The sequence below is a fragment of the Drosophila subobscura genome, chromosome J, assembly GCF_008121235.1.
Source record: "Drosophila subobscura isolate 14011-0131.10 chromosome J, UCBerk_Dsub_1.0, whole genome shotgun sequence".
In the NCBI taxonomy this organism is placed as follows: domain Eukaryota; kingdom Metazoa; phylum Arthropoda; class Insecta; order Diptera; family Drosophilidae; genus Drosophila; species Drosophila subobscura.
Genome location: NC_048532.1, coordinates 18,658,795 through 18,671,421, shown reverse-complemented (window position 1 = coordinate 18,671,421; position 12,627 = coordinate 18,658,795). Strand labels below are relative to the sequence as shown.

Genomic DNA, 12,627 nt, shown 5'->3' with positions numbered 1-12,627 from the left:
CAGTTCCCCCATTTTGGAACAGTGAGGACTCTAAATCCACGGTGTGAATCCCCACTGAAACCTTTAGGGTTGAGCCTGTCCCCTGAAACTGAGTCCTTCGACTCAACTGACCTCGTTGTTGGGTGCTGGTGATTTGACTCCTTTGAACATGCTGTTCGGTGCGGCTAATCCTTTGCTGCTGATGCTGCTCCTGGCTGGAGTGCGAGTACTCCTGAGTGGAGTACTGCTGCTGCTGCTGCTGCTGCTGCTGCTGGTACGGGTTCGGATTTTGTCGTTGCATTTTGTTGCTTCGTTATATATCACTGATATACTATCATTTGACAAATGACAACCAAATCAGATATGCAGTTGAAACTGCACTTAAAGATTGTAACACCTCTCGATCACTTTTCTCTTTTTTGATTTGCTTCTTCACTTGATATACTTTTTTATCTATCTATCTTTGATCTCGCTTCTTTATGATGCTGAAATTGAATACGGCAGGGCGGGGCAAGAGCAGGGACACGGACAAGAGCAGGGGCACGAAAAGATAGAGATGGAAAATCACATTAAATTTTTATGCATTTTCACTTTTGAATTTCGAGTTTCGAGAGATACTCGAGAGCGACACACCATTTATCACTGTCTGACACGGCAAACATTTATTATGTCGTTTGGGGCTTGGTATCTCTAACTTGATTTACTTTTATGCATGAACCTGTCACACAGTTTTTTTTTTTGTTTTATAGATCTTTCTCTCTGTTTCTCTTTGCTGACACACACACACCAATACACTCTGATTTTTCTTGAAATTCTCTTTCGATATAAATCAGATCTAAAGATCTTTCTTCTTCATATTCATATTCTTTGGGCTGTGAGGCATATTCCCTCAACTATTTTTAGCAGCACTGCGACACATACACTCTCAACGAAAAGCACACGCACAGGCATACACAAACGCACACAGTCTCCTCTGGTACGATGGGTGGATCGGATCGGATCGGTGGTTCGGTGGTAGCTTCTTATTTTTCACTGATGCTATTTATAAACGTTTTTTCTTTCAGAGAAAAACTTTGTTCGAACTCCGCTTTTTCACAGATATAGAGAGAAAAGATAGAGCGAGAGATGGTAGCATTATCCCAGCACGATCAGCGTGTAATCCTTGCCAGGATCAGCCAGGATAATATCTATACACTCCCTGATATATGTACATATATGCGCTTTGTTCGTATATCTATCGAACATATATATAGAATATCTCTTGATATCTGTGTTTGCACACGATTTCACAGTCCATTCGTTGGATTGGGTGCGGACCACCACCGAATACCGAAACGATCCGATACGATACGAATCGGTATACGAATCCCTCCCCAACGTTAGCAGGCACACACGACGACCGAAGGCACCACCGTCGCGCTTGCTCGTGTTATATTTTTAGATATTTAGCGCACTGAAAAATTCTTTCGGAATTTCTGATTTTTTTTTTCTTCTTCTTCTTTCTTGCTTCTTTTTCGAAAAGTGGTTTCGTAACCAGAGAAAATTTTCATGAACACTTATTTTTCCATTGCATTCACTTGATTTTTGATCCTTACTTTATGATTTCGTTATCCTGGCGCTGTTCGTGTGTGCGTGTGCGAGTGTGTGTATGTTTGCGGGCGTACAAAAAAAACTCTATATAGCTATATTCCGTACCGTTTTGTGTGCGCGTATATATACGATATATATATAGATATATGTATATTCTTTTACTAAAAAATATCTATTTTCAAACTGTTTCAAGTCATAATCCCCGAGACTGAAACCAAGACACGTCGATCGTTTGTGAGGTGCGAGCGAAGAATGACAAAATCTTGTTGAGAATGCGATCAAATAGCTCTGCTCTGCTCGCTGCACACACGACACGATCTCGGGCACACACGATCTCCTCCAAACGTAGCAAGGCGACGAGCGACCAGAGAGCAATCTTCGAGCAATCTCCTCCACGAAGCGAGGAGAGTGCCGCTTCCGAACAAGATTCGATGGGGTTCGGGCGCTGCCGCCGCTCCAAGCGATTTATTTTTGCACTTTCTATGCGCTTCTTCTTGCTGTTGTTGTTGTGGGAAAACGCTCTCTGGGATGGATGCGCTGCTGATGATGCACTACACATGTCCTTGTTTGTTTAAAGATATTTTGAAAGAGTAGATGTTGAGAAAAGAGAAAAATTCGATGATGTGTGGTTCGATTTCCGAATGAAAGATCTGCTCCAATCTAAATTGCATTTTATTCCTTCAAATTGTGCAGTAGCTCCCTCTCCTAGTTTCCAAATGCTTCCCCAAGCAATCTTCAAATAAATTTTAGACTCTTCTCTGCTTCATTCAACATATTTTAAAAGCCAAATATTCCCTGAGTATACCCCAAAGCATATAAACAGAACACCATATGCCCCACAGCCATTTGGCTTTCGGTTTTCCCAAAAGAGAATCTCCGCTCGCTTGAGAGTTCTCTCTCTCTCTCTCTCTCTCCCTCACTCTCTTTTAATATGTCTCTCTGGTGTGTTCTCCTGGTTGGGATTTGTTCGGGTTTTGAGTAAGTTGGCTAAAAATATATGTCGATTTATTTTTGACACGTATTTTTCAACATTGTCTGCACAAAACGAAGAAAAAAAAGGAAAAGATCCCAACCCAGAGAAATTCTAGATACAAAATGCATACACACGGCACAGATACACATGTATTGATTCCAGATATAAGCTTATACATATATAATATATGTACATATAGGTGCAAAGATGGATGCAATCCTTATGTTCGTTACTGAATGCCACAGGATGTATCCATCAGAATAAATAAATAAATATTCGTTGCATTCTTTAGTGGAAATTTTAATTTAATTTAAATTTTGATTCGTGTGGTTTGCCACACTCACATTTTCCACGTAATTTATTTTATTTGTCTAAAATTAAAACCACATACGATAGATGGACAGACAGATAGATATAAAATGTTGGCTCATGCCGCCCCCTGATGTACCGATACATACATATGTACATGTATCTATGTATATGTATTCCCACTTCTTGATTATTCATACTCGTGTGTCTTAATCATCAGCATAGAGATGTTTTCGAGTGACCAATTGGTCACACAAATGTTGCAACTTTCTATTTCTTTTTTAGCCAAATCAGAAATAACACTCGCTTTAGATACAAATTGCACCTAAAATGCTTGCCACTTGGCTTTGGTTTTGCGTCCATATATGGCCAACAGACAGACGGACAGACGAACGGACGGACGGACAGAGCAGAGCAGGGGCAGCCTTTGGCTATGCTTTTTACGGCAACCCGGTTTTCAATGGTCATGCAATATTGTTTTATTTTTTTGTATTTTATTGTGGCACTCAAATTAATTGTTAACATGGACACACAGCAGTGCAACTCGTACTCGTACTTGTAATCGCACTGTCGGTGGCATGCTGCAGTGGCACACTCATTAAGTTACAAAAAAACACACACACAAAGTTGTGTGTGAGAACTAAGTATCTTAGAAGTAGTCGAGAAGGCAGACGAGAGGCGCGCAGCCAGCCAGGCGCAGCAGCAGCAGCAGGCAAAGTTTCGACTGTCACCGCCAGAAGATACAAATGTATCTACCCCATTAAAGTGCTACTAAAAGATAAGCTGCAGTCTGACGCTGCCGCACGCATCTACTGTCTTGGCCAGCTTTTTCCTGAGCTCATCTTCTGGTTTTTTTAGACAGTTAGGCCGGCCGGTTCTGCAAAAAAAGTCAGCGATGCGCCACGATCCACCAGTGCGGTGGCAGCTGTCTCTAAGATTAACAGCACTTATCTCTCCACAACCAGAACGAAAGCTGTATCTACGCGTAGCGTAGAATCTGTATCTTATCTGTATAGTATCTGGTAGACACAGAGAGAGAGAGAGAGAGAGAGAGAGAGAGAGAAAGAGATGCTGGCGCAAAAATACCCATGCCATTATGTCATTTTCTGCGTCAAGAAAGAATTTCAAGGAAAAACAACATTTCACTTTGCCTTTAATTAGTATTATTAATTGTTTAGTAAACATAATTAGACAGCTGCTGGGATTAATGCGGCTGCTTAGCTATAGATAGTACATAGATTAGTTCAATAATTAGTGGGGATTCACGCGTTCTCTCTCGTGTGTGTGTGTGGCATCTGCACTGGGATTCAATTTACTGCAAACAAGAGAAAGAATTCAAGTTCAATTAACGTCAAAGAAGAACATCAAAGGGATGATGATCACAACAGATGCAGATGCAGATACAGATGCAAAGATGAGTTGACACTGGAAATTGAGAGGCGCGTATGTATATGATGAGGAATCATGCAACATGCAGCAGAATGGGACCCCAAGCAAAGCCCCCAAGCCCAACTTAAAGTTATAAATACACACACAGAGGCACAATGTTTGTGGCATCCCAGAGATGTAATGAGTCGCATAAGCAGAGCAAAGCAGCGAGGCAACCAGCAAAGCTGCCCCACAAGAGCCGTAGTCTTGTCTTGGCATCAAATTTCGCGACCACTGCAGTTTGCCCCCAAGTCTACAGTGGCTCTGCGCCCCCTAATCCCCAACCCAATCCCATACCCAATCCATTCAGCAAAACCATAAAACCGAAACGAAACGTCGACGAGAGACTGAGATACTGAGGAGCGACCGAGCTGCATGCCAAGCGGCAATTTACGTATAAAATGTCCAAATGTGGTTGACTCTAAGTCAAAGAAAAGACTCACAAGACCCTGCAAATCGGGCGGCATAAGCAGAGTTTACTCAGTTTGAGAGGTTTATTCAAGAATTTATTCAAATTTCAGCTAAATAGCAGGGTAAGCCAGCTAGAGTTTGAGTAATCGATTGAACGGCGTCTAAATTCATGGAATGTGAATCGGAATAAGCTCTCAAAATAAGTTTCGAGTGATAGAAAAGATTGAATTCGCAGAAAAAATTTCCATGGCAGTAAGTTTTGGGGGATTTTACAGATTACTTATTTTGTTAGTTACTTTTTGCCAGAAACTTTCATGGAAAAACTGAATCAAAGTCTTCCAAGACCATACAAATATTATTGAAAAATATTTAAAAAAAAAATAAATGGAACTATTTTCTATTATCTAAAGATCTAGAACTCTTTTCTTTAGTTCCATCTCTGCCTTTGCAAAGGGTATTTTCTCCATCGACCCTCTGTAAAATGTAACCCCTGCCACTCGTTGTCGTTTTTCCTATCAATTGTTTATACAATTAGACACACGAGCCGCAATGGCCCCATCCCCTCTCCCTTTCTGGTAAATGAAAGTTGCAATGTGGTGCAGATTCGAGACAGAGACCCGAGAGGAGATGCCGAGATGCAGAGCGAGCGCGGTGGTGGTGCGGTGCGTGTGGTTGTAATCTATATTTAGTGATTTTACATGCGGTACCTCAAAGATATTTGAAATATGTTTGTCTATATGCGATGGTATTTCATGGCATGGGGCATGGATAGCAGCTTGGAGATTGGTTGCTGCCCCACTTTGTAGTGAGCAATTTTCCAGAACGCTTTGCTTATGATTTAGAAAATGTTTTAAACTAAACAAATGAGTTCAAAAATGATTTAGAAAATGTTTAAACAAAGCTAAACGCTACCCAAAAACACCAACAAAAAATATTGTGCATATTTCACCTGTTTGTTCGCGCAGCTGCGGCTCCTCGTTAAAGTCAGAGATGGACACCGTTTTGGTGCTCACATAACTGATGGACTCGATGGTTGTCTCCCATTTTTGGAACGTGTTGATGGTGTCGCTCCTCAAGGCTCTCGTTGAGGCGGAATGTTGATTGCTTCGCAGCGGCGTGGAGGAGCGCAGCGACATGGTCGATGTGGCCGAACCCAAGGAAGAACTTGCCGGCGACTGGGACTGAGAAGTCGATGTGGAGGAGGAGCTGAATGAAGCTGATTTGCGTAGCGGCGTTTTGCCTACGTTCTCCTCCTTTCGTAGATCCTCCTCTTCGGTTATGAGTAGACTCTCCGTTTGTGTGCCCTGATCTGTAGAGAGAAAGAGAGAGAGAGTGGGTAGAGGGGCGGTGAGTGCGGAACGTAGAAAGTTTGGCAAAATTAGAAACGCGGAAATGATTGGAATCTTTTTGGTTTTTATGGCCGCATTGCAGCTGCGAGCTGGGGCTGCGGCTGCCGCTGCGTTTGTGGGATTTTATATTCCTGTTCAATTAGCTGAAAACAATTAAATTGTTGCGCCTTGCGGAGTCGACAGCTGCTTCTGCTTTTGCTGCTCCTTTGGCCATTAACGGCATTCGTGTTTATGCTAAAAACTTGGCCCCATTTGCATCATCAGCAAACACCATCAGCATTAGCACCATCATCATCATCCTAAGCATCTGCAAGCTTTAGCATTGCTGCAAATTTTCAGCTTAGTGAATTTTCTATTGTTTGACTCCTGATTATACGCTACCCCTTGGAGGAGAGGGTTGTATGAACTATAGAAAATATTTAGATGTGCGAAGTAGTAGGACTCCAGAAAGAATGTTGTTCTTTGGGGAAATAAATTAACTATTTCTTAACATTTTTAATGCAAAAATATCATTAAAAAGTGTTTTAATCAAAAATTCAAAACTTTCATCCCTTTTCTTTGCTTTTCTTTACTGTCCCTGAAGACCCAAACCTAAAACCAAACCTAACCCTAAATTCTGCAATTATTGCACCCATTTTCTAGGGTATCCTTTACTTCCTTTCCCACAACCAGTCCTCTCTCTTTTCCATTTCTTGATTATATTTGCAGCAGACATTTTTCTGTTGTTTTCTTTGCTAATTTACAGCGTGCGTATAAATAAATTTGCTGCCAAGATTCTTTTTTTGCGGGCCCGAACGAACCAGAAAGAACGAGCGACTGACAGAGTGACTGCCTGCCACTCGGTGGCAGGGTCAACGCGTGGCAGTCAGGAGCAGCTTGTTCTACAAGAGGGTGAGGGAAAGAGTAGTACCCAACTGACTGCTGCCTGTCATCGGGTATTATGCAACTGAATTTGTGTGTGGTGCCACCGCGGGGCTTTCAATGTTGCGCCCAATTAAATTAAATCTATAGCTACACAATATAGACATTAAAATATTATAATACCCAAAGAGTGGCAACAACAATTTTCGAATAGATTTCGAAGTGCTAAATGGTTGTACATTCCCGAAATTTTAGCCGGCATTTGCGTAGTTCTTCTGTGGGTCTGCTGCTGCTTTATTACACTTTTGAATGGACCAGAACGGATGGATAGATATAGAGTCCGTGGGTTTGTGGGTGGAAAAAACAATTTTACGATTCTCTGGGAACTAGTTTATAATATTCGAATTCTCGAATGATGTGGCGTTGGCTCTTATCCATGTATAAGTATCTATCCAAGGAGCTCAATGTTCTGGCTTGTCTTTAGATACATACGATACACGAGTATATAATGTATTTTTGTTGTTGCAACGAGAGCGGAAATATTTGTATTATTATTTATATGCGACAAGTGCCGCCCCAGGGTCACAAAAATTAATATAAAAACTATTTGCAACAAATATAAATATACTTGCAGGTTTTTGGGCAGGCAAAAACGGCAACGTAGTTGCTTAACGATGGTTTCTAGATCCAATAAATCCGCATTAATATATGTGTGTAAAGTGTGACCACGCCTATCCTCTGTTGAGCAATTGAACCATCAATAAACCAACAATAAACCACTCATGAGAGATCTAATGCCCCCTCTAATGGATCACAAAACAAAGACACAGCAAAAAGAAAATAAAGAAAAACCCAAGAAAAATATGAAAGAAATATTTAAAGTAGCAAAGTAGGAAAAATCTCACTTCTGTTTTTGTGTGTTTTCAGTGTGTGACTCTTGTCTTGTCTTGGCGCTGAGTTCATTTTCGTATTTATAGAAAATTGCCTAATTAATTTAGAAAAACTCTCGCGAGCCAAAGAGCCACCGCACACCACAAAATGCGAATGTTTGCACCGAAGCTATTCATCACGAAAAAATGTACAACATTTCTGTGTGGAGGAAGCGACACTTTTTGTGGTCCAAAAAGAAGGGCAAAAAGTTTTTGCATTTTAGTGGATGAGTATAAAAAAATATGAAAATCTGCTTGCAAGAGTAAAGAAAATACAAGGGTAGAAATATTCCAATAAAGTCCAGTAACATAAATTAGGCTTTGGGTGAAAGGATTTAAAAATCATTTTCGTAAAACAAACAAAAGATTTTCCATTAAAACTGTGGTAGAAAGAACCCCCGTGTTATGAGCTTTTCTAGTTTTATATTTAAAAATAACACATCAACCCTCGTGTACTCTAAATTGTGCAGTAATATTCCTGAATAAATATTCCTGCAAGCCAGGAGACACTTTCGTAGCCAAAATGTTGCTTTATAAGCAACATTTCTGATACAGAAATCATTTTCATTAAACAACCAAAGGGTTTACGCTCGAAGTAACTCTCTCCATGTCAGAAATAACACATGGAGAGGATTCAGATGCAGAAATAATAGAAGGGAAATGTGTTTCCATTAAGAGCAAAGAGAAGATCTACTGTTTCCAGAGTTTTCCCATTTGCACAAAATTCATCCTAGATTCCGATTTAGAAATATCATACAAAATCAAACATATGTATATAAAACCGTAAAATGTTTGTCCATGGGTATCTAACATTTACCAAAATATCGAGACTATGGCACACCATTTGCCCCACGCTTTGCACAGATTGTGTTTGTCCAAGCAAGGGGGCATGAAGGTAAAGACAACTGATGGCAGAGCGAAAGAAATTTTGCAAATGTGCCAAACAGTATACAAATGAATAAGAAATGGCCAACATAAAAATATAGACACAAAAAAGCAGCCAGCACAAGGCCGGGCACGGACACGGGGGCCGCAGCATATGCGAAATGTTTTTCATAATTCTCTTGTTTTCTTTCCATCTTTATTCGTTCTTTTTTTGACAAAGTTTTTGGGAATATATCTATGTATTTTCGAATTTTATAAGCAATTTAATGAGTCATTAATATATGTGGATAAAATCAAGATCCGAGCCATATGTTTGATTTCTGTGAAATTTATTTGTGCTGAATCGCAAAGGATGCACTGCTAATGATTCAGAAGTGTTTTTCGGGGGTTTGTTGCTGCTGAGTAACAGAACATGCAATTGGGACACTTGGACCACTGCCTAATGGCCTAAACACCGAGCACTTTGGCCCACAAGACGAAATTGGCAGATTGGCAGCTAGGAACATCCACCTACACCCACAAAACCCACAACTAATCATCGACAGAAGTGTGTCATCCATCCCAAAATTAGTGGACCAGTGGGTGGCCAGCAAAACGAGGGCACCATCGACGCCGTTCAGGTATTGCCATAGATTTTCGTGTCAGTGTCAAGGACTTGCCTGCCACAGTCACAGAGGGCGAGGAAGTGGACGGAGGCCCACATTCTGCTGGGTCTTCTCTGTATGTGGACCCATTACCTTGACTTGACAGCCAGCACCCAGGCCCCTTGAAGTGTGTGTTTATGTCTGCTAGCCGTCCGTGGCCGTCTCGTAGCGAATTTCTCGCATTTTGCGCCATTCGATTCTTGGCAAGCGATCCGATCGAGACAAAAAGGAAGAGCCAACGCGAGATGCCAAGAAAATTAGATAAATAAACGCTGCCGAAAAACCCAAATAAATCATTTATGAGCCAACAAAGCGAAGAAACCTGCCTGAACATACACATTTTCATTCCACACAAATCCAAACATTTGTTTAGCCAATTCCTCTGTCCCGTAACTCTGACCTGATTTTCTATAGGAACTACACGGGAAATGCTCGGTATTTTAGTGGCAATGAGTAATATTTGAAATTTCGTTGATGAAAAATGGATTTTTTAAGTTTTGTAATTCATTCAGAATATCATTTGGAAGATCATTTTTCCCCGTTGGCAGCCCCACAAATTGTACGCTAAAACAATAATTAATCACGAGAGCAGCCCCACAAAGTATGAAAGTTTATCAAAGAAAAATATTATTAATGTCCAAATCAATCTGCCAGAATATATATCCCAAAAAAGATCTAACGAATGTGGTTCAAGTATATCGGAATGTAAACATTTTCAAAATTATCAATCAACTTTTGCTTATAAGGGAAATATTTACAAAAATGCAAAATTTCTTGGGAATTTCGAAATTTTTAGATTTATGAGATTTTCTTCATAAATGGAAAAGATTTTTAAAATATTTATTTTGAGAAATATTTCCTATTCTTTGGAAATGTTTAAAATGTAGCGATCAGTTGGCGCCATCCAACGACTCAGTTTTCCCTGAAGCTTTTTCGAAAACGTTGAGGAGGACGAGCTTTTTCGAAGAAAGAATGCCAGATTTTCACTATAGAGCGCGCCAGTGGATGTGATCTTAAAAGCGATATTAATTTCGAGTAGAAAAGCGATTGGAAGTCCATAAAAAAGGGAAATAAATCCAAATGTATACCTAAGATTAATAGAAAACCCTTTATAACCCAAAGCGAAACATAATTTACAGGCTAGGAAAACCATAAAATTAAAAAATAAATTATAATAATAAATGAAAGACCTCCAAAAACCTGTAAATGTTGAATACAACGCGATTCCACCTTCCGAAAATTCCATTTCAAGAGTAAAACCATTTTTGCCAGCTTCGTTTTCATATTTGATTTATTTAGATATTTCGACAGAAAAAACACAAGTAATACTATAATTCCCTTTTGTTATTTTTGCATGCATCCCCAATAATGGTCCTTTCTCGGGCTGCTCAGATGGATGCCTGTGCTGCCTACAGTATAGTTTTTTAGGAACCACAAACGAACACAATTACAATTACAATAAGGCAAAACTTTGGCATTGAACAAATCATAAGTTAAATAAATAAATAATAGTACATTTTATGTTGCTTGTTGTATGCCATCTCTTAGTATCTAAATCCACGATTTGTGCTCGAAACATTCAGAGTTCCGCTCGTGCTAGCGGCTCCCAGGGGATTCATGGCGGTGCAAACGTAGCTTCCATTGTCGTCTGCAAAATAAATCAAAATTGGGCGGGTTTGAGAGAGATATAGAGGGGTATAATGAGCTTGTGCCCCCAATTATGATGCACACTTACCCGGATAGGCCTGTGGCAGTGTTAGGCGGCACACACCGTTCCGGTACTCAATGAAATGCCGACTGCCGTGCCCCAAATGCCCGCCGTTGTGGCTCCAGTTGACCTGCGGCTGCGGATGGGCCTGGACAATGCATTCGAAACGGGCTGTGCCCCCCACGCCCACTGCAATGTCTTTCAGGGGCTTCATGGAGCACAGAGAGAGATGGAGAGTAGAGATTACAGAGTGGTAGCCGGTTGAGGTCAAAGGTAAATGACTGGCGCTTACCGTTATGAATAATGGCTGCCTTTGTGCCTGCTCATCGCGGCTCAAATGGGCATTGACGGGTTCCGTATTGGGCAGTTCCGGCACTGCAGCATTTCCATAGAGAGCAAAACGAATGAAAAACCATTAGAAAAATCTCTTGGCTTCTGGGCATTATTTTTGTTTTTTTTGTACTCAAAGCGGAGCAACATCCATTAGTGGGATTAGGCAGCAAAACGCGAGCGAGCGGGCGGCACATCAACTTATATATTTTTTCTTTCACTTTTGTTTATACAAATTTTAAAACACAAACAAACAAACACACACAAGAATTTTTGCATGCAACAAACAAAAACGAGGCAAAGGCGAGCAAAAGAATAAAAACAAAGGAAAGGTTTGTAGACCTTTCCTTTGAGGGTTAAGTTAACATGCTTTTATGGGGTTAAGGATATGCCTAGATGCTATATTTCTATATGCTTTATGGTTTATATACACAGAGGTATCCGTGGCAATGGCTGATCAGTGTTAATCACAACAATTGAGCAGAGCAACGTGTCCTAAATGACTAATACGAAAACATTTGACAACATCGATAGCGAAATGGTGTGATTTTTGTTGGCATTAGATCAGCGTTTTGATTGTTTGATGGAGTGCGCATCCTGTGCATTTTGGTGGCTCCCTTTTTTGCTGTACCTGTGCGAACGAGTTGTTGGTCGGTTGGCAGACGCGGCGCCTGGGCGTGCAACCGATCGAGATGTATGTCAAGGCTGTGGCTGCTGGGTAGACTGTAACGCTTCTGGGCATTGTAGCGCGGTGCCAGACGCACGCCGGCAGCAGCTCCGACATGGCGACGTTGGGTTTCATTGTCGGAGCTATAGCCTGGAGTGGCAGCATAGCTGGGAGCGGAGTTATAGCCGGGAGTGGGGCCATAGCCAGGAGCAGAGTTATAGCCAGAGCCATAGCCCGCAGCTGGTGTCGACCTTCCCGTATGCTCATGCTGCACGGGTATAATCAGCTCATTTCCAGGCGCCAATTTCAAAGGGTAAGGCGAATGCCGGCCACCATTCTGTATGGGCGCATTGCTGCTGTTGCCTTTGCTGTTCCACTGGCTACTGACAAACTTGTGACCCTCGCCGGGAAAGAGTATGCCAAATTCGTAGCCAAAATCGTATTTGAAATAGATCAAACCGGTATTGGGATCGATGCATTTCGTGCCTGATTTTGACAGCATATTTATAGAGAGGGGAAATATGTCAATCTTATAGATACAAAAGAACAAACACAGATAAACGT

General features: G+C 41.1%; 1 protein-coding gene across 8 annotated transcripts in view; it reads right to left on the bottom strand.

The window, feature by feature from the left end:
• Positions 1 to 12,627, bottom strand: part of LOC117893117 (titin-like) — a 133,749-nt gene that overhangs the window by 79,094 nt on the left and 42,028 nt on the right. For 3 of the 8 annotated variants that reach the window (XM_034799561.1, XM_034799562.1, XM_034799556.1), the window contains 4 exons: positions 12,028 to 12,549; positions 11,359 to 11,441; positions 11,094 to 11,274; positions 10,815 to 11,006 (listed from right to left, as the gene is read on the bottom strand). In XM_034799561.1, coding sequence (XP_034655452.1) covers positions 10,903 to 11,006; positions 11,094 to 11,274; positions 11,359 to 11,441; positions 12,028 to 12,549 — 890 coding nt within the window. In that variant the 3' untranslated portion in view covers positions 10,815 to 10,902. Of the gene's footprint in view, positions 1 to 111; positions 465 to 1,574; positions 4,167 to 5,639; positions 6,000 to 10,814; positions 11,007 to 11,093; positions 11,275 to 11,358; positions 11,442 to 12,027; positions 12,550 to 12,627 lie in introns of those variants that run through there. The other 5 variants (XM_034799563.1, XM_034799558.1, XM_034799560.1 and 2 more) reach the window with 4 other exon arrangements.